The sequence below is a fragment of the Lissotriton helveticus genome, chromosome 6 (genome assembly GCF_964261635.1).
Source record: "Lissotriton helveticus chromosome 6, aLisHel1.1, whole genome shotgun sequence".
Taxonomy (NCBI): Eukaryota; Metazoa; Chordata; class Amphibia; order Caudata; family Salamandridae; genus Lissotriton; species Lissotriton helveticus.
In genome coordinates, this window is record NC_136067.1 from 382,707,356 (window position 1) to 382,731,872 (window position 24,517).

Sequence of the window (24,517 nt, forward strand, 5' to 3'; positions counted from 1 at the left end):
TTGGGTCATGTAAAATGGTGGCTATTAACTGCCACAACTGCCAACTCTGGAACTGGGCCCATAGGATAGAATAGGCAGCTTCCAGAACCTTCTGGCTGGTTCTGGACCTTAGGAGCTAAGGGTATAAATAGGACACCTGTAGGGCGACCATTTTGTCTTGTCAGAGAGGAGCAGCTGGAGTATAGGCTATGGGTCTGGAAGGGGTAGGGCCTTCATAGGGTGGACTACTTTTCAAGGGTTGCCCCCTTTCAGGGATCACCACCCCCATTCCTATATACCTGACCCAGTTAGTCCCGTCCTGCTGACCCTGGACAGAGAGAGACACCTCAAATTGGGTGTAGGGACTGACCCCCAGCTAGCGGTGAAGCTTAGGAGACCCCAGCTGAGGAGGGCAAGAAGTGAGAAGCCCCCCTTCTTCCCTTTGTCCAGTATGAAGAGCTAAATTGACCTTCACAGAAGATAGAGAACTGGGGCCCGAAAGCGAGAGACTTTTCCTTTAATTCCCCCCTCCTCTGTGACTGTGGTGCCATCTGCTGCCTTCGTAAAATCGGGACCCCTCACCTGCGACAGGAAGTGCAGCAGGAGTCTCCCCCCCCCCCCCCCCCCACCTGTGAAGCCCGGAGTGAGGAGAGTCAGGGCTCCGGTGGGTGGTCCAATTGTCCTGAATCATTGAGGACGGGCCAGACGGGAAATCATTGGCGCTGCTGCGAAGTGAGGTTGAGCAAATCATAGGGCTGATCGAGCCTGAGGCGGCGCGCTTCCGCGCATACTCCCGGCGGTGACCGCTTTCCTGTCAGGAGGGGCCTAGGACCGAGCAGGCCCAGAGGTGAGCCACTCCCAGTGCCAGTTGAGTGGAGCAGCCTCCGTTTCAGGGCCGCTACTCTCCCGCGCCTGCGCAGAAGCGCCGCCGGTGAGAGAAACGTCCGAGGCGGCCGGAGGTGGAATCGGAGCCAAGCACTGGAGACAGATCTAGCGCGACCTTCCCCCAGGGCTGGTGTGTGCAGACTCTAATCAGGCCCCCGAGGTAAGAGCTGTTGGGGACCGGAGGAGGCTCCTGAAGAGTGCCGATACTTGGGACTGGAGCCGTGCGCTGAGACAGACTCTAATAGCATCCCAAATAAGGAGGGAAGTGGGAACTGTTGGGTGCCTAAGGTCTTCCCTCAATTCGTCTAACCCCTGATTGGAAATACCGATAGAAAGGGGCAGGAGATCGTTCCTGAAGCCCAGTGGAATTCTGATGCATGACTATAATGAGGCAGAGCTAGGGTGAGGTTCTTCAGCCTATCTGAGAAACTGACGCCTGGATGTAGGTTGCCTATGACAAGAATTTCAATCTGTGTTGCGTGTCAGAGAAACTCTCTGTAAAAAAGTTGAAGTGCTAAGAGGTTACATAACTGAAGGGATCAACTGAGGAAACACCTGTTAACACTGTACAACTGCCTATTTAAAATGCCTATGGTTTCTTGGGGAATTGTATAGGTGAATTTCCTTAATCTACTGCTCATTCATTATTTATTGTGTAGTACGGTTAATATACTGGTGGATAAAGTTTAGTGTGGAATTCCTAGGTAATGTGTCAAAAGGAATGAAATATGTCTTTGAAATGTGATAAGAAAGTGTAAAGGTGAAAAGAAACATAAGGAGAAATAATGGTGTGAAACAAAAGGAAAAGGATAAAGTGAAACAAATCTATTTTTATAAATCAATCCATATTTTTCCAAAACATTGGTGTAGTGTCATTTTTGTGTGGAAGTGCATTAAGTTACTGCATGGTGGTGCGCAACCTTTACACTTGTGCTTCTGGAAATTGACTGTCTTACCCTAGGCCAGGCAACCCTATGTGACTTGGCAAAACTAGGTCCAACAATGGCGTTCTTATGGGCTGCGTAGCTGTCCAGTGTTCATTCACGGTGCCATTTTTTCTCTAGCTTTCGGCAGGTTTTCTTCGAGGCCTGGAGGTCTTCAGTATACAAGCTGGCTTTCTTGCTGGTGCGATTGATGGAGGGTCTCTTGATCGGGCGACTGTGTTGGTGCAGTCGTCGTACTGTCTGAGTTTGCGGGCGGCGCTGTCGGGGTCGGTGGGGTCGGCGGGTGGGCTCTATACGAGGGTGGTGGTTAGCTGGTCTTCGGTGACTTTGCTCCAGCAGCGGCGGGGGATCTGTTGGGTGCGGTGGTGCGTGGTGGGTTTCTGGAAGGTGAAGTGGATGCAGCGATGGTCGGTCCAGGGGAGTCCGGTGGTGTGGTTGAAGGAGACGTGGGCGCTTGCGGAGAAGATGGGGTCAAGCCTGTGACCGGTAGAATTAAATATCTGCTGCATAATGGAGCCTTTGCATCGTGGCAATGTTGTATTACTACGTTAAAGATGGGGCTGAAGATAGGGCTCTGCATTAAGCCTTATGATAGCTTTTGACAAACCATTTGGATCAGGGCACGAGCAGTATTCATTCCTGTAATAAGACATTTAGTTACTTGTTCGGTTATCACATAGCGTGCTGTATCACGATCAGTAATTGAAGTTAATGAGACTGTTTTGGTACACCCATAGGAACTGGATATGTGCTCATTCCAGGTTCTAAATGGTGTATGGCAGTCGCAGATTTATTTAATGTGAGTTTTTACCAGAGATGATTATAGACCAAACTTTACGTGCATATCTTGTGATTATAGATATATGAAGTATGGGCATGTAGTTCTGATGTATGGCTTTCATTTTGGCAATATTCCTTTTTAACAGGTTTTTCATTGCTTGTACATTCTGATCTGTTATTGGAGTCTGAGTTTCCTTTAGTGGTTATGGTAATTTTATTACATGACAGTTTTCTATCTTTTCAAGTTGGCATAGGTGGAGTTAGTTTTGCAGGCAAGGAAATCATATATCTGTTCAGAGTAGAGTACACTGGATGATGTTCAATGAGGGCTCAATAGACCCACAGTCAGTCAATTGGAAACATTTTGTGATGAATGCTTAGTCCCATAGAGTATGTGGATCTTATGACGTAATATTATCTGTTGATGAAAGTAATCACTTTCTGTTCCGTTTACAATTTTGAAATCTAGCAGTTTATCAAATTCATTTATGTGTAAATAGGTGTTATCAATAATGGACATTTTACCTGTTGCAGCAAAAGTAAAATTTGAAGGTCAATGACTTGCATGTCTCTTGTTTAGACGACGGAAAACTAAGTCATGGAATGCTGTATTAATCCTTTTGCCATGCCGTGGTTCCTTTTTTTTATATTAAAAATAGGTTTGAGGATTAAATAGAGCAATCAGCTGTGTCGTTATCGTCGTCCATGGTATCTGCAGAAAAAGTGTTGTTGTTAAAGTCCCCTGTTATCACAACTGTTGTATTTGTTATTGAAGTAAATATAATTTCAATTTGATATACTATTGGCGAAAGATGTAGTCTGCGTTTTGCTACGTATGGGGAAGTATATACGTTGATAAGATGTTTAGATAGGTTACTCCAGAGCTTCAACCAGACTGCAATCATTTTATTGGGAACAAATGTTATGCTATGTTTAATCAAATCAAGGGTACCTCTTATGAGAATTGGCATGCTGCATTTGGGCCTGCCTATTCAACCTTTGATAGCCGGTGAGTCAAAGCCTAGGAAGTTCTATAATTTGATTTAATCGGTTTACCACGTTTTCTGCAAGCAAATAATGTGAAAAGAATTTTGAAAAGACCTTAGGCTGGGGTTATTTTTACTTGATTGTTGCTCCAAACCTGATATATTGCAGAAACAAATCTCTAGTTAAACTGTGGAAAAATTGGCTCTACCAATGAAGGGATGCTTAGTTGTGACCTTTGATTTGGAATATTGAAACGGTTGTATCTGTGAATTGGTTGGTTTGTTTTGTTAAGTAAATTGGATGATAAATGTATCTTCCTGTGTTATGCTCTTCACTTGTAATAATAATTAAATAATTTACCTCATTAGAGATCAACCTATCTGGCCCCTTAAAAGATGATATTTGGCCTAAAAATGCCTTCTTTGTATAAGTCATGTTTTGCTTGGTTGAATTTAGGAAGTAAGGATGTTTTTCGGGTTAAACAGCCTTTAGAGTAATGCCCCAGTCCAATAATGTGCTGCACTGCTCTGCTATTTTAGCATGTCGGATATTGGGGCAGCTGATGAATTGTTAGTTTCCCGAATGGTTAGACAGCCTGGTCATCCCAGCTCTCTAGTAAAAGGATGCCTCTTGCAGTATTTGAGCAAATAATGAGGTCATTAAAACCCTACCACTGTTGGTAGATGTGGTGCCGATAATTTGTTACTTCCATGTGAAATTGGTCACAGGGAAATTAGGTTTTTGCCTCTGAAATTGTTTGTATTCATAGAACTTTTAATAATGGAACTGAATGTTCAAGGGATTATTGTAGGATCTTTCAGATGATAAATGATATACAAATAATTGTTGTTTTCTTCTATTTTAAAGGACAAGAAGTTGGATAAACAGTATGAAGAAAATACAAAATCTTTATTTTTCCCAAGCGTAAGTATAATACTAAAGTAATGAAGAAACTAATTTTAAGTAGCCATTTTTCTATGTGAGCAAGTAATTCTTTTAAAGGCAAAGTCAGAATGTTGTGTTCTGCTCACCATCCCACGCTATACTTCTTTTTTCATGCTCATCACTTACAGTTCTAATATAACTTTTGGAAAACAAGTGAGACTTGTAGAAGATGGTGGCTTCCTCTTCCTTACGTCTGCTGCATTTTTTACTGAGAGATACTGTACTAACCGACAGTGTAAAAAGCGGCTGAAGCGGAGTTCTGAAAAACTAAAATACAGGTTTGGTAGGGCATTGCAGGCCTATGAATTTTTAATTGTTTGCTCACTGAAAGGAGGTCTTGTCCTTCCCCATGTGCAATAGAATAAACATTTGGGGGTGAACATTGACACCAACCTACAAATAAAACAACAGGTTTCAACAGATACATCAATATTTGCATGTCACATTAAGAGACTCTGTCGCATTCTGCCCTACATTTCTGAGGAACAGCAAAATACATTGGTGCCAGCCATGCTAGGATCACTGCCTTTTGTTTTCTTAACTAGAGGCTGGCCAATGTCCTGATGAGTTGGCTGCAATAAATCCAGGATCATGCCAGCAGCTTAGTTGTAGGAGCTCTTAAATTTCCGTAAACATTCCCAAACTGAACCATTGTTGTTGGAACTTCTCAACCGATTATGGCTATCTCTATTGTATGTTCTGTTACCACATTTGCAAACCCGGGCATACAGTTAGGAATGTACAGATGTTTTATTTCCTGGCAAGGTTCTCAGTTTTGCCTTTTTTGAAGTTTTTGTATAATTTCAAACTTTGCTCATGCAAAGTTTTTCTGTGGATTGTGAGATCGTTTTTACCCTATTTGAAGATTGTTTTTACTTTAATCGAATGAAACTAAGCTGGAAAGTTGTTGCAGAATTTGTCTCTGCAAGTTTAGCTTTTGCAGAATTTTTCTACATGCAGTAGCAAATATATACCGATTTTTTTTTTTCTCAGCAAGTTTACAGTTTGTGTACTTTTTTAATATCTTTTTTTTAATTCAAGAAATCCATCATACCAACATGGCTACACCCCCGCACTGACAGGGAAACAACCTTCACAGAACACAAAGTCAATACCAGAGGGCATATAAAACACACAATTATATTTTAGTTAAGAAAAACACAAAGCCCAGAAATCAGAACTCCAAAGTTCCTTTGACCAGCTACTGGTCTGAGACCTTTGCATGGGGTAGTGGGTTTAGAAGATGAAGGAGAATAAGAGACATTAAGGGCAAAGTGCATTCAAAGAACTCCGAAAGAGAGCATCATATCCCACTTGCCCTCCCATCTGTTAGTGACTGGGCATCAGGGTATCATTTCACAGATCAGTATCAGAGGGCCAACAGAAGTCTGGAGTTGCTGGTGTAAACCTCTAAAGTGGGCTCCTCCTTCAGAGCTCCTGGAAATCTCTGTGCAGCCTCTGGATATGCCAACATGTGCATATTCCTCTCCTGCACCCTCCTCATTCCCGGCCCAGCTATCCCACTGTTGCCTTTAGACCCAAACTCCAAAAGTCTTGACAAATCAATTGCAGTTTGTGTTAATTGAACTAAGTGCTTCAGTTCTAGTCAGGAAAGAATTTCACCCTGCTTCCTTCCAACATGACTTCCTCTTTATCTGAGCCCTCAACACCAGGGTTGTCAACGAAGGATCCTCCAAGAATGGTCCCTCCCCATAGATTATTTCACCTGGTATCCTTGTGGATAGCCTCCTCGCCTTCACAACACCAGCCCCATCAGCGATGTTCCCGATTGGAGAGATCCTTACTGGGTATATCTGCCCACATCCTACAGGTCTTTAGTCTCTGAAAATATGCAGATTTGATGCTCTCAACAAATTCTCTAATCGCTCTACTTCTGGGTTCAACCTCGCAATGGAGGTTGATTCTTGAGCTCCATCAGATTAGCACAATACATGGGTAAAATTAGCCAATTACAACTGCAAAATTCCCATTAGCTAGACTATCTCACCGACTTGGCCACTTCAAGAGGTGCTTACAAGCATACCGGCTTGCAGTCAACTGTGTTGCATTTCCTACAAATTACTCATAGTAGTCTGCTAGTCCCTTATTGCAGCCATTAGATGGGACTTGCTGTGGGATAAGTACACAGCAATCGCCTTTGTAGCACGTCTGTTATCCTGATTATCTTTGCCTGTGTTCACTGCCTCGCAACATTAGGGATCGGGAAGCCTGGAATCAGAGCCCTCACTAGCTCTCTCATAAGCCCTTGCAAGAGTACTAAACAAAGCTGCGAAAGACCACTCAGTTCAATACTTTTTTCCCCACGCTGTCTGCACGCATTACACAGAGATCCATATTAGTCCTTGTGGCTGTCACCCTCTTTTACATTTCTATGTGTAACTTGGACACTGCTTAGACACCCCCATGTGCCATAATGTCAAGGCAGCACAAGGCGAGTGGCCCAGAGACACCACTTTCTGGAGCAGTTAGTCTGGATTTCACTCCAGCGAACCACTGCTTCACTAAGAGCACTTGTGGTCTGTGCCATCTGGTAAGCACCTGAAGCAGTTGATGTTGGACATCTTCTCTGGTGTCGGGAATGGGAAACCAAGTTCACCCAAAGTCCTAGGTACACCCACAAGATATCACCAGAAGAGGGACTGCTCAGTTTCCAATCAAAAGGAGGATTCAGAACCTAGGGATTATGCAGTGTAGTAGTCCCTTTACTATAGTGCATCAGTCTTCAGTTCATCCAGAGAGCAGATATACTGACACCAACACACAGACGCAAGCGCGTTGAAGTATCTGGATAAATACAATAAAATCAATTTGCATATCAGCAAAAGGGCCCTATGGAGGTGGGTATGCTGCTGTAGTCGTTTTGTCACTTTTACCAACATAGTAGGCTTGACAAATAGCTCATGTGAAGGGGGTGATGGATAGGAAGGGAAGTGTGGTGCAGGGGAAAGAGTACCTGTGGCACTAATCATGCCATCTCTGCTGGCATGAGCAGCACCACAGTAAAGTTGCGTAACACCTTAGAAGTAACTGCTCTCTCCTGTTTGTCACTCCAAACTCCATTGAGATCTTTATGGCAATTTAATTTGTTTGGTTACATTTGTAGTTCAGCAAGGTCCTGTAGAGTGGGCATGATGGGCACAACATTCTAGGACACTTAGTGATTTCACAGCTGGGGAATAATGCAGAGCTTTTAGCAGTATGATCAACAGAAGTGTTACCTTTGGACACCTCATCCTGCGTGATTTGATGAGCAACACACTTAACAGTAGGACTAGCAATTGCAGGGCTTTGAGCAAACCTTTTAACATAGTATCCTTCCTTCATCGGAGCTCCTGCTGCCATAAGGAAACCTTACTGCGTACAGCGGAGACAAAAAATCGTTGACCACTCTGTAGGCATACTTTGAATTGGAGATAGTGATAACAGTTGTCAGAGTTTCTGAGATACATGCACAGACGAGGACTATCAATTCTGCTACTTGTGCAGTATGTACTTAAGGTGGACATCTGTACTCAACAACTTTACATTTAGTGCAGACAGTATATTCAGCAACTAGGGCTCCTTTATCATTTCTGATGTACCAGATCACAGTTTTGCAAAGTTGTGTCAGTGAGTGCATCGCAATGTTCGGTCCAGTGAGAAGTAATGAGCAGGGTAGTCATAGGGCTACCCCTCACAGGGGCAGTGGGGAATAGTGAACCAGGGTTTAACGCAGTACATTGTATCAAATATGACAAGCGGACATCAACAGTATTTCATAACTTGACATCCTTGACATGGAAAAGTTCTGATTTTTCATAGTTGCCTGCAGTGCACCCACAGCACCAGTAAGGGGTGACCCAATTACAATACTTTCAGACACTTCAACCAGATGGGCTTTAGCTGTGACTGAACACAAGCACAGAGGCAGCAGTGCCACTATGGCATCAAGAGTAGAAAAATAATATTAACTAAGTTTCTTTTTGTCACCATGATCTTAAACAAACTCTCAAAGGGTGAAGGCCTCCCTCTTGTGGCAATATAGTGTGAAAGGTTTAGTGTAGTCATGGAAGCCTAAAACAGTGCTTCTTTAAAGATACAAATGCTTTTTCTGCTTCCTTGCACCAAAGCAAGAGCTTGGGGGGGTTTTGCATGATGAAATATTGGAAAGGTTTAAGAGTACTGCTGTATCTCAAAATTAATTGTCTATAGTATCCAGACATCCTCTAAAGAGTGCATACCAAGAGACAATAACAGGACGGTGTAGCTTACGAATAGCTTTGATGCAGTCGGTGGCCAGGTATCTTTCTCTAGCTAAAATCTTGCTACCTAAATATAGATCATGGGGTGAACAGAATTACAATATGTCATTTGACACTTTGTGCTTTACGTACCTATTTCAGTGAGCAAATACAGATAATCGACCTTGTACTGGTCCAGTGAGCAAAAAGCAACCAATCAATATATTGAACCAATGTGGACTCTCCTAGAAAGTCCAGGGAATGTAAATCCTTGTTAAGTCCTTGTGAAAAGATGGAAGGTGACTGTGTACCCCTAGGGGAGCCTTGACCAAATGAGTTGGAACCCCTGAAAGCAAAAACAAATCAATTGTCAGGAAAGTAGGAGTAGAGAAGAAGGCAGCACATGAATTCACAACAGTGAAGGATGTGGCTTTTGCAAGTATACCTGACAAACAGTAACAAGGCTTGGCACAAAGGAAAACTAGGTAACACAACAAAATTGATAGCACTTAGGTCTGACATAACCCATTAGATGTCTTTACCAGGATACTTGATAGGTGGAATAGGGGTGCTACTAACACTTCTAGTTGGCACCAAAAGGTTTTGTTTCATTAGAGTAGCAATACCGCTATGGGCCCCTGCTTCTGCCTTGGGATGCAGTGGTTACTGTGGTATGTGAAGAAGGTTTTTAATTGAATTCAATGTAATCTTAATGCATTCAAGAGTTAGATCACATCCACCGAACATTATCATGTAGAGGTCACAGAGAAGATGGTACTTGGTCTAGTATATCAGACATTATATGGGGCCTTTGGTTAAATCTTTTGTTTCACGTGAACCGTAGCTTTTGTACACAACTGCTTGAATGGCACTCTTGTTTTCTATTAGCACAGTCAAATAAACACAATCACCAGTATAAAACTCAGTGCAGTATAATTTACGCAAGAGGTCCCTCCCCAGCACTTTCTTGGGGGAAATGTGACTTGGAAGGAAAGCATGTGGTCAGTAATTGGACCTACGGAAATGGACACAAGATCAGTAATGGGGTGAGGAATATGTGTTAGGAATGTCAATCATTTAGCCCAAGATTGGACAAATATGAAATTCCGAGGTTTTTTTACTTTTATTTTATTTAAGCTGATGTACTAACACCAGTATAAATAAGACGTAAAGTGAACTTTCTACTAATGACACATCACACATACACTTCTTTTTCATCTACTGGAATATGATGAGTGTGCACAGCACAGTCTGCTCCCATCAGGCTCTACTAGAATGTTGGGTATCGATTTAGTGTTGGGGGGTGGGCAATCAGTGTGTCCTGGCTGTTCATGCTAATCCTGGGATAAATCTAGGCAATCCCGCTTTCAACGTCCCAGTTCGCTACACCTGAAACATGAGTTACTCCCACACCGGGCAGGTGCTTCCCTTTTCTGCCCTGGACGCCTTCCCACTCTTGCTCCTAATCACAGGAGTCCCTTGCTGCTCATTCACCATGTTGTGTCATATACACAGTGCCACCAACTACAAATTTACCTTCAACCTGCTCAATTCTGTGGCGGTTGCAGGGCGTACCTCTGTCCTTTCCTCTGAGCGATGACTCAGATGCCACCTATTGGCCTCGCATCCTGTCTGTGGCCTTATCATCCTCCTGGGCAATAGTGACCGTTGACAGTTGTCCCTAGCTGACTTTCTACTACTCCTGTTGTGTACCATCTCATGCACTGCCTCATATCAACCCGGTGGCAGACGTCAGTGTCTGTCACTGTTGTGGAGAAGAAGGGGGGGCCCCTTAGTTATTCTCACATGCTCCACTGTGGTTTGTGCTTCTGGTATTGCTTATTGCATTTTTTTCAGAATGAATAAGTGGATTACAGCATTTGAAGCCAGAATTCAAGCAAATTATATGCACCCCAGAGTGCAGCGGCCACATCCCCTTTACATTAGACTTCAAATGATTTGTCTTCTTTTCCTCTCTTGAACGGTTAAATTGAGGCTCAGAAAATAAGATGATCAGAAGATTCAGGAGATCAATACTGTGAAATATCTTGGCCTGTTGAACATTGGGCTGCATAATACGGCTTCTGTGGAGCTTACAAACTGGACCTAACTGTGAGAATTGCCAAATTCATACCAGAGGTGTAGGCCGCTGATCTGAGCTCGCCCATCAAATTCATAGATTTTTTTTTACTGTATACCTCGAGTTATTTCGCCTCTTTGTTCCTATTGCCGGACATGACTTTTCATTTTAAAGACAGCCATCACCTCAACAGACTTGCTTCTTCACTATTGGAAGAAGGGCTCATCCAACGCAGGGTTCCAGGACAAAACTTACTCCTTGACTTCTATTCTTAACTGCGAGATGTGGTCCCTTTGTTCTGCATTAAGACTTTTCTTCAGAGATCCCGTTGCGATAGTTGCACACTGCGTACTTTATGCACTAGATGTTCATTCTCCAGACAGCATATAGAGACAGTGCAGGTGCGCTTCTGCAAACGTCTATCAGCAGGCACCTAGAACTTTGTGGTAGAGGCTACCTAGGAACGTCACATAATAAAATGATGAACGAAGTGTTGAAACTTTTCAAACACTCACCCCCAGTCACAGATCTGGGTTTAATCCATTGTTATTTTGCTCCCTACGTCACCCGAGTTTGGACCCAGCCATATGTAAATCAGTCTTGACTCTTCTCCCCATGAGATCAGTCCAGCTCGAACTACCAGGCCAGGTCCTCCCTGGACTGGAAACAAGCATCCTGGGACCAGTTTTGGGTATCACTCCTCATCAGCCAGGCTAGCTTGAATCCAGTGGCATAGCAAGCAAGGGACTCACAGCTGGACATACGCGTAGCCACTTGGGGCGCATATAGCAACATCACAAAATAAAATGATGGATGGAGTGTTGAAACTTTTAAAACACACCCCCAGTCACAGATCTGGGGTGAAGTGGCGAGCAAAATAACGATGAATTAAACCCAGATATGAGACTGAGTGAGTGTTTGAAAAGTTTCAACACTTCATCCATCATTTTATTTTGTTGCTAGAGGCTACTTAAGGACAAGAAGGTGAGAGCACCACCTAAACATATGGAATAGAGTTTGGGTTCCCCCAGTATGAAATTTCTGAGCGTGGGAGAAACAGGTGTATAAAAGTAAACTGTCCATGTGCGAGGAAAGGGGATATCTGTACGTAGATACGAGATATGCAAACTGCAGCGCCAAGAAACCGTTTTCTGTTCTGCTGCTAAGTGGCAGAGTATCAACAGTTTGGGAACAGGTTATTTTGTTCTTACCTGAAAGTAACTTTCTTACATGTTCGAAATTTAACAAGCTTTATGTACAGGTAAATACATAGGAGCATGACGTAATAATATGTGGCAGTATGGACGTATGCAATATTAAACAGCAATGAGATAGATCACCACTCAGGCAAGAGGCACAGTCTGTGCGTCTATGTGGTTTCTGGCAAATATTGTAGATTAAAATGCCTGATACTGTGCACTTCAAAAGGTAACCTGTATGGGTTAGTCCTGCAGTCAGTGAGGGTTGTCTTATACGTTTTACAAGCAGTTGAACTGGTTTGTTGCTTGCCAACTGTAACATTAATTCTGGATGCTGCTGAGTGTAGACTGCATTCAATAAAAGTGTCATTGCGTTTAAAATCACACTCCCATCGTGAGAATGTCCATTACACAGTTCTGAGCCTGTGCTGATCACATGTATGTTTTTTTAAACACATAATTTTGTTTATATTTTCTCCAGAATGTTGAAATGCTGAGCAGCATGGATTCCGCCTCTGTCCGGATAGTCAAACCCTTCCCCTCCACACAACCCGTAAGTCGCTTCCAGCCGCTGCAGCCTATGAGCGCCATGCCTTCTGCAGGGCCCAAACTGGATCATCAGCGGATGGACACCATTCAGGAAGACCCCAGCACTGACTCGCACATTGACGACGAGTTTGACGAGGACCCCTTCCCCAACAGCAGCTCAGCAGCCAAATCCTTCGAGGACCTGACCGACCACCCAGTCACTCGGAGTGAGAAGGCGTCCTCCTTCAGATTACAACGCCAAGGGCGAGTCGATAGCAAAGAAACGGAATGCTAATTTCCAGGAGTACAAAATAAATATTTCATCCAAGAGCGTGGGTACATGCTATTAGGTATGAGCAAGTGTGAGCAGTAGACAGAATCAGGAACTAACCTACAGAAAACGGTGGTCTTACACCACCCTTGATAAAGATGTGTATCCTCAAATTGCCTTTATATTTGGTAACATTGTGCAGTACAAAAGCACGTTGGATTTGGTTAGGCGTCCTCGAATAGTTCATGGAGGCATTGTCTCTGAAAATCAGGTTTTGCATCGGCTTGTCACTTTAAAGCCACTTTCTTTCTGTCTACTAATTAGGAAAGACATGTATTCCATTGCCTACATTGCAGCTCCGGGTCTGCAGTCTGTAAATAACAGAAAAAATATCATTAAATATTGAAGCTTGGTTTTGATGTAGGCTTGTGAATTTTAAACACAACACTCCAAACTAGAATGACCGACATACTGAAGAGGGGGTGACAAAGGAGCACAAATACTTCTTTGTCTTAAGAAAATCTTAAAAATCCTTGTATGCCAAAATACATGTCCTCGTTGCTGTGGTGGTAGTGGTGGTGGCAACCCTGATCTACCACTCGCTGCCACAGATGACTCTCATTGCTAATCTTCTCTACTTAAAGCGAGGTGTTGATACTCGTTGCCTTGCTATCATGAACGGAACTCTGCACTTGAGAGCAGATGCATAAACATATCGTAGCACTTGCTGAATGAAAAAGTTGGTTTTTCAAGCACGTCCTGACTAGTGGAGATACAAAAACACCATGTACACTCTGTATTCTGCATTCCGGGAGTACATTATTGTTGACAGCCTAGGTCAGTTTATAACCCTTAAGACGTACATAGAAGTACCATTAGCCTGCATCAGCTCACAGTAGTTTTCCTGTACGAGGCAGAGTTGCATTAATGGGCGTCTAAGATACTTGCGAGGCACAGCCTTCGCTTCACTCTGCAGTGAAGTGCGTGTATGTGAGATCACCGTCTGTTGGTTGGTAGGATAGGATGAAAAAAGCCTACACAGGGTTTGTTTCATACATATTGATGCTGCCAGCTCAGAAATGTTTTCTGTGGTGCTTTTAGTTGGCTGCTATGGCACCAGTACTTATTCTAGTCCTTCACTCTTGTCAAATACACATCTACTCGCTGAAGACAAGCATTACATTGCTGCTAAATATCAGGAGTAAAGTACATTCCAGAGTCCATTTCTTCAGTTTTGAAGGCACATAAAAGCACCTAGAGGGATTTATCTTGTCAAGAGGTACGATACATTTTGTGGACCACCTTTCCGTTCCACAAAAAGGTGATCTATCAAGCGCATGGGCTTACCTCTTCCGTCCTTTGGGTTTCCCCTGCTAAGCTGTAGTCTTGCACTGTTAGAAATGAAAGGGCCACAGTGTCAAGTTGAAAACTGCTTCAGCAGCAGTCAGGCTGCCAAAAAGATCTTGGTCTGAAATTTCAAGGCATAGATTGGGGAAACTTCTTATTCGTAAATACAGGGTTCACTCCCTTGAATTCAAGGCAGCACGCCTTTAGTTTATTATTACAGACCTAATGTTTCTGTGTGGTACAATTTAGCAAATTTCATTTGTTCACTACCCCTTTGAACCATAAGGCAAATATCTTCTTGTTTTTAATTTATGATATTTAATAGAAAAGTGTTGCAGAAAGTGTCACCATAACACCTTTATCACTCGTTTCTTGATTGTATAACGTGCAAATGATGGTATATTGCTCTGCTGAAGAGCGAAACGGAACTATTTTCCCTGACTGTTCCTAGAACTGAATTTGCATTTCGACATTTTTATCTCATTCATCGAGATGAAGGGCATGCTGCCCTACTTAGATTGTAATTTAATGTCATGTTCTCTGATAAAACGTATCAATGCTAAAGCAGTTACATTAAAAATATAAGCTCTATGCTAAGCTGCGTATTTTAAGGCCTGTAAATGGAGTCGTTTCGATATGTGCTACTTAGTTTGTTAGTTGTGCTAAACATATGAATCCTGTGAAGAATCATCCTATGAAGAAGCATTGTTTTGTATATTTCAAATCTAAGTTCCTTATTGCCTTCCCTGATCCTTATGCAATCATACCATAACATTTATCAGATATGCGGTAATATTTTATAAAACACTTAAAACAGAGGCAAAAAAAAACAATTGTGTGTTTCATGGATGTTGTTACGCTAATACTTGAATTTGTGCCTTAAGGTATTAATATTGTGAGTGCTCAGTTACTGGGTTTTATTTTCATTCTGTTATTTTTAAACAAGTGGCAATTTACAGATTTATATGTATATTGGGGGTCGGGGTGGGGGTGGATTTCCATATTGTTCATTTACAGATTTATATGTATATTGAATTGGGGGGTGTTACATATTGTACTACAGTCTTTGCCCCAGTGCAATGTGATATTAAACAAGTTTGTTTCTTATTATTCTATTCCCTCAGTTTTGTAATGTTCTTTTTGAATTTCTTGAACTAAAGTTATGAGCTCACTTAAAGCAGTGATAATTCTGAAGTACCTCGGATAAGAAATGTTCAACTTGTGTGCTGTAGATACACATGCTTTCCATACTCCTGCCATCTAGTGTTGGGTCTGGATGTTTGCAAGTTGTTTTTCTTCAAAGAAGGCTTCTCCAGTCACAAGGCAAGGGGGACTCCTCCTTTCGGTGATAGTGCGCATGGGCATCGACTCCATTGTTAGATTGTTTTCTTTCCGCCATCAGGTTCGGGCGTGGTTTGCTGTGCTCTGGTTCAAGACCGTTCGTCTGGGTCCCTTCGGTTCGCAACCCACTGTACCTTTGTCAGTATTGTTTCGAACGCATTTTCTCATCCTCGGCATGTCGAAAATCAGACAACTTTCACAGTTGGATCGACAAAACTCCAAACGTGGCCTTTGGGCCTAGCCCGTTTCTTTCACTTCCACTCAAAGGAACAACATAGAGTAATCTGCCGATGGCGCCGACTCCGTCCCAATTCTGCCCTCGTAGCCACTCCAAATATCCGCGCACCGACCTTCACAAAGTCTGTAACTTGTGCCTGTTTATGGAGCACAAGGAAGAAGACTGCGACGCCTGCCGCTCATTCTGCTAAAAAAAGACCCTCCAAGACCACCGGGCTTGACGGACAGAAATGCAGCGACAAAACATCAAAGAGACCCCCGTTATCTTCGGAGAAGATATCGAACAGATAGAAATGGAAGCGTCTGCAGCAGAGGAAGAAGAGGCCTTCTCCGTCTAAGATTCAGATTCCGAGCTGGAGATAGAACTGGAGTTCCAGGACGTTCCAGCTGGTGAAGGTGCTGCTGTGAGTACCAAAGCTCCTTTACCCACAAAACCTGCTTCCATCAATCTTAAGGCTTCTGGGACACCACTGCCATCCGGCCAGAGTAGGCCCTGAGACTCTGCTTCAAATGCTATGGCCTCTCGCACTACTCCGAAAGTGCATGTCAAGCCTTCCGGCTTGGGCTTGAGTCGAGATACCCCACCTTCGGCACCTAAAGCTTCAGTTCCGAAAGACAAATCCAGCTTGGTACCGACATTTCGCCACCAAAACAGAAAGATGCTCTTCAAAAGCCTCCGGAGCCAATTCTGGAAACAATGCTACAAAAGCTAGATCCAAAGGAGAAAAAACTGTTTATAAATCCAGGCACTGGACATACTACTGCAAAACCAGTGATACCAGCCTCCAAAAGAAAGACACTGGATATAAAATCCCTCTTAAAAAGAAGGACATGGCTACTAGCCCTCTTCATCCTATTTCTCATACCCCTCCACCCTCTTCATCAGTACCTATTATACCACCTTCAGAACCTCTAGACATCACACCACAGGGCTCTCCGGGTACAGATCTTGATAGTCGATGGGAATGACACTTATGGATAACCACCACCAGATCCCTGGGATGATTACAAAATAGATCCTCCTTCAGATACAGACCCAGATCTCTACCCTGCCAAACCTTCCCCTCCTGATGACAACACCTCATACCCGAAGTTAATTGCCAGGACAGATACATACCAGGGAGTTACTTTACACAAGGAATCTTTGAAAGAAGATATTTTATTTGAAACATTAGCGACCACACACAGGACAACTAAGACCTTCGCTATGTTAAAAGGTATGATGCATGCGGAGGACATTTTTAAAGATCCAGTGAGGGCACGTATTATAACACACAGGGTTGATCAAAAATATAACTCCCCTACCATCTGACCCAGTTTTTAATAAGGGCCAGCCTACTTTAGATTTCTTAGTTGTGTCCAATGCCTGTAAAAGAGCAAATTCACAAACTACAGGGGATGCACCCCCTCTGGACTAAGAGTCCAAGCTAATAGATGCCTAGGTAAAAGAGCGACTGCACAATCGGCCAACCATTGGCGTATAGCCAATGCATAAGGTCTTTTGGCTCGATATAATTGGGCCCACTGGGACTAAATGGAAGACTTACTCCTATATCTCCCAGAGAAGCACAGAAAAAGAGGGCAGGAACTAGTACAGGAAGGAAAACAAATGTCCAATTCCTCTATTAGGTGTGTGTTAGATGCTACTGATACTGCAGCCAGAGGAATCAACACTAGTATTCGGCTCAGAAGACATGCATGGTTACGGATCTCTGGTTTTAAACCAGAAGTACAACAAACAATACTAAATGAAAAGTACTCCCCTCACATCTTCCTATAAACTACAAAAGCAATCCTCACCCTCTAGAGGATTTTGCAAGGGTGGTTACAGAGGGGGCAATTTCATCAAATTCTTACCATTAGGCAGTCAATAACATCCGACAAATGGGTGTTGGACATTATCCAACATGGTTATTGCCTGGTGCTCACCAGCAATACTCCCAATATTCTACCACACATTAACAAATTCTCTCTAGAGCACCAACAACTGTTAAAACAAGAAGTACAAGCTCTTCTAACAAAGGGTACTAAAGAACCAGTTCCAATACAACACCAAGGGTCAAGGGTTTACTCACTTTACTTCCTATTCCCAAACAAGGACAGTTCTTTACGCCCAATATTAGATCTCAGGCCTCTAAATGTCATGTAATACCACTGTTATATTGATTATAGTTAAGTTCTGATTGCCAAGACATTACGTCAGCAGACGGCGCACTGGACTTGAAATTTAGCGTAAATGACTGCGATGTAACATGTCACAAGTGCACTGTTTAGTACTGACTTACAATGCAAGTTATGCTGTATTGCAGATATATCAGATGTTATGAAATACTTATAAACTATAATAAAAACAAATTTAAACAAAAAATTTGATCTCCGGCCTCTAAATGTATAAATATTGTCAGAACACTTCCATATGGTCGCACTTCAACAAGTGCTTCCCCTCTTACAGCAACGCGACTTTGTTAGCACTAGACTTAAAGGATGCATACTTTCACATCTCTATCAACCCAGCACATCGCAAGTACCTCAGATTTGTCTAGCAGGAAAACAATATCAATTCAAAGTGCTCCTATTTGGAGTAACTACTGCACCCAGAGTATTCACCAAATGTCTAGCAGTAGTAGCAGCTTATCTAAGAAGACAACAAATTCATGTCTTCCCATATCTAGACGATTGGCTCATCAAAGCCAACACACATCTCAAGTGTTTACAGCACACTCAAATTACATTAAATTGCTTTTATCAATTGGAATTCACAATCAATATGCAAAAATCCCATCTTCAAACTACATAACTGCAACACTTTCTGGGAGCTATCCTAAACACTACAAACAGGTTTAGTCTACCCCAATGCAGCCAGAATTCACAATTTGTAAACACTGCTACTAGAATTCCAATGCAACCAATATCTAACAGTGAGAACTTTCATGCAACTTTTAGGGATGATGGTATCATGCACTGCCATAGTACCTCATGCAAGATTAAACATGCGTCCTCTACAGGAATGATTACCATGTCAATGGAATCAAACACAGAGTTGACTAAAAGATCTAGTGTTGGTAGACAGCCGCACCCATTGCTCTCTGCAGTGGTAGAACACCCAAAACGTATCAAAAGGGTGGCCTTTTATCGACCCTGTTTCCCAGGATGTGCTCACAGCGGACGCATCCCTTACAGGATGGGGTGCTCATCTAAAACAACAGGGTGGAAGGTAGTAGTTTTTCAGTGTCTCAGGGTGGGCTCATTCACACCGCGAGGTCAGACAATATTCCTTTAAGGCTCACAGTTCAAATTGGACCGGGTCAGAAACATGTTGTTTGGATTGATTATAAGTGGCGGGCATTCAGGTGGGAGTGTTTGGAAGTTTTACGTGAAAACGAGGGAACATGTATTCACAGCAGATGAAGAGAGTACGGAGGAGGAGATGAGATTGCCGACCGTAGTTTTTCAGGTAGTTTAGACTGGCTCACATCATGTTTTCTGATAGGATTTGGGCTGGGAAAGGGGATGTGGGTTTGGTTTGCAGTTTTGCATCCATTAAGGGTTTCTCGTGCACTAAAAAGAAAGGGTCTTTATATCCGGGATAATTGTTGCATTACATTCTGTTTATACGAGCACTCATTTTAGGTTGAGTTCTTTGTATTAGGCAAGGGGGATTATTATTCTGTTTAAAGTAGCATGGTTTTATTAAGTTGCAGGGTGGGTTTATGTGAGGGTTAATCACAGTATGTGCACACAAATGTTCGAGCCGGTTCGTTTCACTCCTGTGGTAACTCGCTGTCCTCGGGATTGTGAACCTATGGATGAAATTTTGGATGAACTTTTGATGAAATAATGGTTTATAATTGGATCACTTGGTGTACGACATGTATACTTGTTTATTGTGAGGATCAATACCTACATTTCGCAGTGCGGCTGATTGAAACATAACACACATGCCTTTTGGATCACATCTAAAACATCAAACAGTGCATGGTCTCTGGGACACCAAACACAAGAGCCTCCAGATCAACTACATAGAGCTTCTAGCTTTTCCTCTAGCGCTAAAAGTATTTCTACCTCACCGGATAGGGAAAGTTGTCCTAGTCTGGACAGACAATATGACCGCTATGTACTATGTACAATAACAGGGCGGGGGTGGGACACTCTTTATACCAGCATTTTGCAAAGCGCACAGCTACCTCCGGAGAGGTGTCCTGGCGCTGGGGGCTGTCGAGAAGATTAAGTGAGCTATTACCCAGTGTCCCATGGTGCTGGGCTAACCTGCCGCTGGTGCTGGGGATCAAACCGTGAACCCCAAGGTCCGGAGTCAGGCACCCTGGCCGCTGTGCCACACCTCTTCCACTTTACAGTTATCATGCCTCTGTCAGACCATTTGTTATGTTATGTTAATTTAATTTATATCTCGCACAGATACTCAAAAGTGTCCTGGCACGGAACATAGAGAGCAACTGTCAGAAATGTATGCAAAGTATTATGTTTTCAGATTTTTCTTTTTTTTTAATTTTAAATCAACGGATCCTGAATGGTCTGGAGGGCGAAAGGGAGAGCGTTCGAGGCAACAGCAGCTTTCCGAGCTTGAGAGCTGCCTCCAAGCTTCTGACATTTAAAGCGGGGAACCCGAGCAAGGTGCTGGGACAGGGAACGCAGACAACGCGCTGGAGTCGCGAAGCATTTTTGCAGATAGATGGGTCCATGAAGAGTGGTGGGCCATGACCAAGGATTTGACTCGGTCGGCGACAGGAAGCCAGTGCAGAGAACGCAGATGGGGTCTCATGCTAGTCAAAGCCGGAATTTCAAGGAGGAGTCTGGCTGCTGCATTTTGGACCACCTGGAATTTTTTTAACAGATAGCCCGGGATGCCCAAATAAAGGGCATTGGCGTAATCCAGCCGAGACAAAATAAGGGCGCAAATGACAGTCTCTTTCGCCGCCCTACGCAGGAGAGGGAGAAACTGCCTCAAAGATTTAAGTAGGCCAAAACAAGTCCCAGCAAGTTTCTAAATTTGTGTAGCGAAAGAGAGGTTCTCCTCAAACCAAACCCCCAAGTTCTTAGCCCGCTTCCCTAAAGAGGGGGGGGGTAGGGAACTCGGGGGGCCAAACAGTTTCTCTAAAATTCGAGGGAAACTTTCCATATAGGAGAATCTCCGATTTATCTTCATTGCACTTAAGTTTGCGGCAGCCAGCCAGTGAAAAATGGAGGACAAACAGTGTTGAGCTGAAGAAACCGAGTCCACATTCTTATCTCAAGTGAAAAGAAGCTGGGTGTCATCTGCGTAGGGCATAACCTTAGCCCCATGTTCCTCTGTCAGATACACCAAAGGTGTAAGATAAATGTTAAAGAGGAGGGGGCTAAGGAAAGACCCCCCTGCGTACCCCTGTCATCACTGCCTGGGAAGAAGAAGAGGACGGTGGAAGCCATATCTGCTGATCCTGTCCTTCCAGGAAGGATCTGAGCCAACCCCAAACAGCACTGGACACCCTGATCTGGGTTAGACACGAGAGGAGGAGGGAGTGGGGTACAGTGTCGAATGCTGCCGACAAGTCAAGCACAATTAATGCTGCCTTCCCGACGGCATCCAAACACTCCCTAATAGCCTCCGAGACCTCCACTAGGGTAGACTCGGTACTGTGGTGGCTCTAAACCTTGACTGGGCTGGATGCAGCCAGCTCTCTCTTTCAACAAACTCTATGAGTTGTCTGTTCACCACCTTCTCACATACCTTGGCCAGGCCCGGTAGAAGGGAAATGGGGCGGTAGTTCACTGTGCTAAGTGGGTCAAGCGACGGCATTTTTAAAAGTGGCAAAATCTTGGCCTGCTTCCAGACCTGCGGAATGCAGGCAGCCTAAAGAGACGGATTGATGATACCATTCACCTCATTTGGTGTTGGGCACTACATCAGAAAATGTAACTGCTAGCAGAACACCTTCCAGGGACACACAACTAATTTGCCGACCTCAGCAGGATGCTGCAACAAGTCCACAAATAGATCTCGTTGCAACAGCGGATACCTCATAAATGCCCAAACTTTGACTTTATCCAAAGACAATGCCCTATGGATGAATTGGTCAGGGATATTTGCTCATGCTTTTTCGCCTCTCCATCTTCTTGTATTTCTGGTTCAGAGGCTCACACAAACATGCCTCACTCTTATGCTAGTGGCTCCCACTTGGGCTCGTAGACCATGGTTCACCATACTTCTAGGGGTCTCAGTAGTTCCACATCAGGAGCTTCACCCCACCTCAAACCTGCTTACTCAGAACCATGGAGAAATCGGGCATCCAAACCCCAGGGAGCTCAACCTAGCGATTTGGCTCCTGAAGTCAGAGTTTGGATACCTAAATTTACCACCAGATTGCATGACAATTTTTACAGAAGCAAGAAAGCCTACCACTAGAGGATGCTTTGCAGCAAAATGGAAAAGGTTTGTTATATATTGTAATAACCAAACCATTGACCCATGTGATGCTTCTATACAACAAATAAGTTGTTATCTATTGCATCTACAACGTGCCGGCCTTGCTTACAAATCCATACACCTACACCTTGCAGCGGCATATCTTCAAAACAGATAACACTTATCTCTATTCAAAGTACCAGCCATTAAAGCTTTTATGAAAGGCCTTAAAAGAGTAATACCACCAAAGGTTCCACCTGCACCTACATGGAACCTTAATATTGATCTAACACGACTTATGGGTCCACCTTTTGAACCATTGCACAATTGTCCACTGCAATACTTTCTTGGAAGGTTACTTTCTTGATTGCTATCACTTCACTAAAACGTGTCAGTGGGCTTCAGGCACTAACGTTAGAAGAACAATTCTAGTACCTGTTTTCTCCCCTCAACCTGATTTAGTGGCAGAGGGAGCGCTACATACATTAGATGTCAAAAGAGCATTATTGTATTCTATTGATAGAACAAAAGATTTTCGCAAAACAAAACAACTTTTTGTTGCCTTTGCTCCCCCTCATAAAGGAAAACCTATTTCTAAATCTGGTATTTCTAGATGGATTGTTAAATGTATCCAAACATGCTCCATTAAAGCCAAAAGTACTTTATCTATACCTCCTAGAGCACATTCTACGCATAAAATAGAGACATCTATGGCCTTTTTAGGTAACATTCCTATCACTGACATTTGTAAAACAGCTACATGGTCTACACCACATATATTTACCAAACATTATTGTGTTGAAGTGTTAGCATGTCAACAGGCTAATGTAGGACAAACAGTGCTAAAAACATTTTTCATACAACTACAATGCCCACTGGTTAGCCACCGCTTTGGGAGAGTACTGCTATACAGTCTATGCAAAGTATTTATATCTACAGTACACATGCCTCGAACGGATTATGTTACTGTTCTCAGCATTTAGAGCTATAGATTCACATGTGCCCTCCCTCCTCCCCGGACACCTATGGTTGTTGCAGTTTTTAATATTTAAATTATACATGCATGGACATCTCTGTATTCCACTTACTAACTCCATTCTCACCCTCTTGTGGGAAAACAATCTATCAATGGAGTCAATGCGGAATCGAGCTGCCAGGAGCTTAAGGGATCGCTCCCTTAAGGCCTTTGGGTGCCTGGCGCGGCAATCTGAGCAGGTCATGGTTGTGACCAAGGCACGAGGGGCATATAAAGTGCAGATACGTCACCGACATCGAGTGGTGAAAGGTGCCGCAGGGCTTGAAGCTGGTCTTTTTAAATGACATACCTGCCACACCAGCAGGACAAATAGCTCAAAACAAGTAGGAGTCACCTTGCCTCGTGACTGGAATTTTTTTTTCCCGAAGAAAACCAACTTGCAAACATCCAGGCCCAACACTAGATGGCTGAAGTATGCAAAGCATGTGCCGACCGGTATTCAGGAATTGGCATGTAGGGGGGCCAATTTTACCGAATCGGTAAATTTACCGATTTGGTAACTTCCAGATGTAGGTGGGACTCTTCTGAGTCCTAAAGGCCTTTCAGATTCGGTATTTTACCACCCAATCCAATTGGGTGGTAAAATACCGAATCCAGGTGTGCATGCACATGTGTGCATGCACACCTATGCCATGTGACAGACAGACATGCCCTTAGGGCATGTCTGTGTGCCACATGGCACACATGCCTGTATTCGGGGTGCTAGAGGGTGTCAAAGTGACACCCCCTGCACCCTTGCTGGATTTGGTATTTACCGGTATTGCCCATTGATTCCTATGGGCTTCAAGGCCCATAGGAATCAATGGGCAATACCGAATCGGTATTTACCGATTCGGTAAATACCGATTTTTACAGAATCGGTAATTCAATTACCGATTTTACCTAAATCTCCCTCCTTCATATTTACCGATTCATAAATACCGAATCGGTAAAATTCGGTATTTATGAATCGGTAAATACGAATTACCTACATCTGGCCCATAATCCTTTTTGCATGATGGTGTTTCAGAGTAAGCTAGGTCTAAACAACATGTGTTAAAGAGATGGGTGTTAATTGTTTGCAACTTTATCTCAAAGAATTTTCCAAAGACTGAATGTTATTCTGTTTGGTGCATTCATTGTCGTGCTACTCTCCAGTGACACTAGGGGTTTAGAAGAACATCAATCAGTCATAAAGCATACCCCTAAACCTTTACAGATCACTGCCCACCCTGGCTACTAGCTCCCATATTCATATTCATTCCCATATTGTGGTGTTGTTTGGCTCCGCATAGCGTCGTCCGCGTCATGTGCGCAGATGTGATGTGCGCAGTGCCT

At 43.4% G+C, this 24,517-nt stretch overlaps 1 protein-coding gene across 1 annotated transcript in view; it reads left to right on the forward strand.

The window, feature by feature from the left end:
• The window catches only part of ADAM17 (ADAM metallopeptidase domain 17), a 578,388-nt gene extending 563,095 nt beyond the window's left edge, over nucleotides 1–15,293 (forward strand). Inside the window, exons 18-19 of the mRNA XM_078647824.1 lie at nucleotides 4,443–4,499; nucleotides 12,522–15,293. Of these exons, the coding sequence (XP_078503950.1) occupies nucleotides 4,443–4,499; nucleotides 12,522–12,863 (399 nt within the window). The 3' untranslated portion in view covers nucleotides 12,864–15,293. The remainder of the gene's footprint in view (nucleotides 1–4,442; nucleotides 4,500–12,521) is intronic.
• The last annotated feature ends 9,224 nt before the right edge of the window (nucleotides 15,294–24,517 follow it).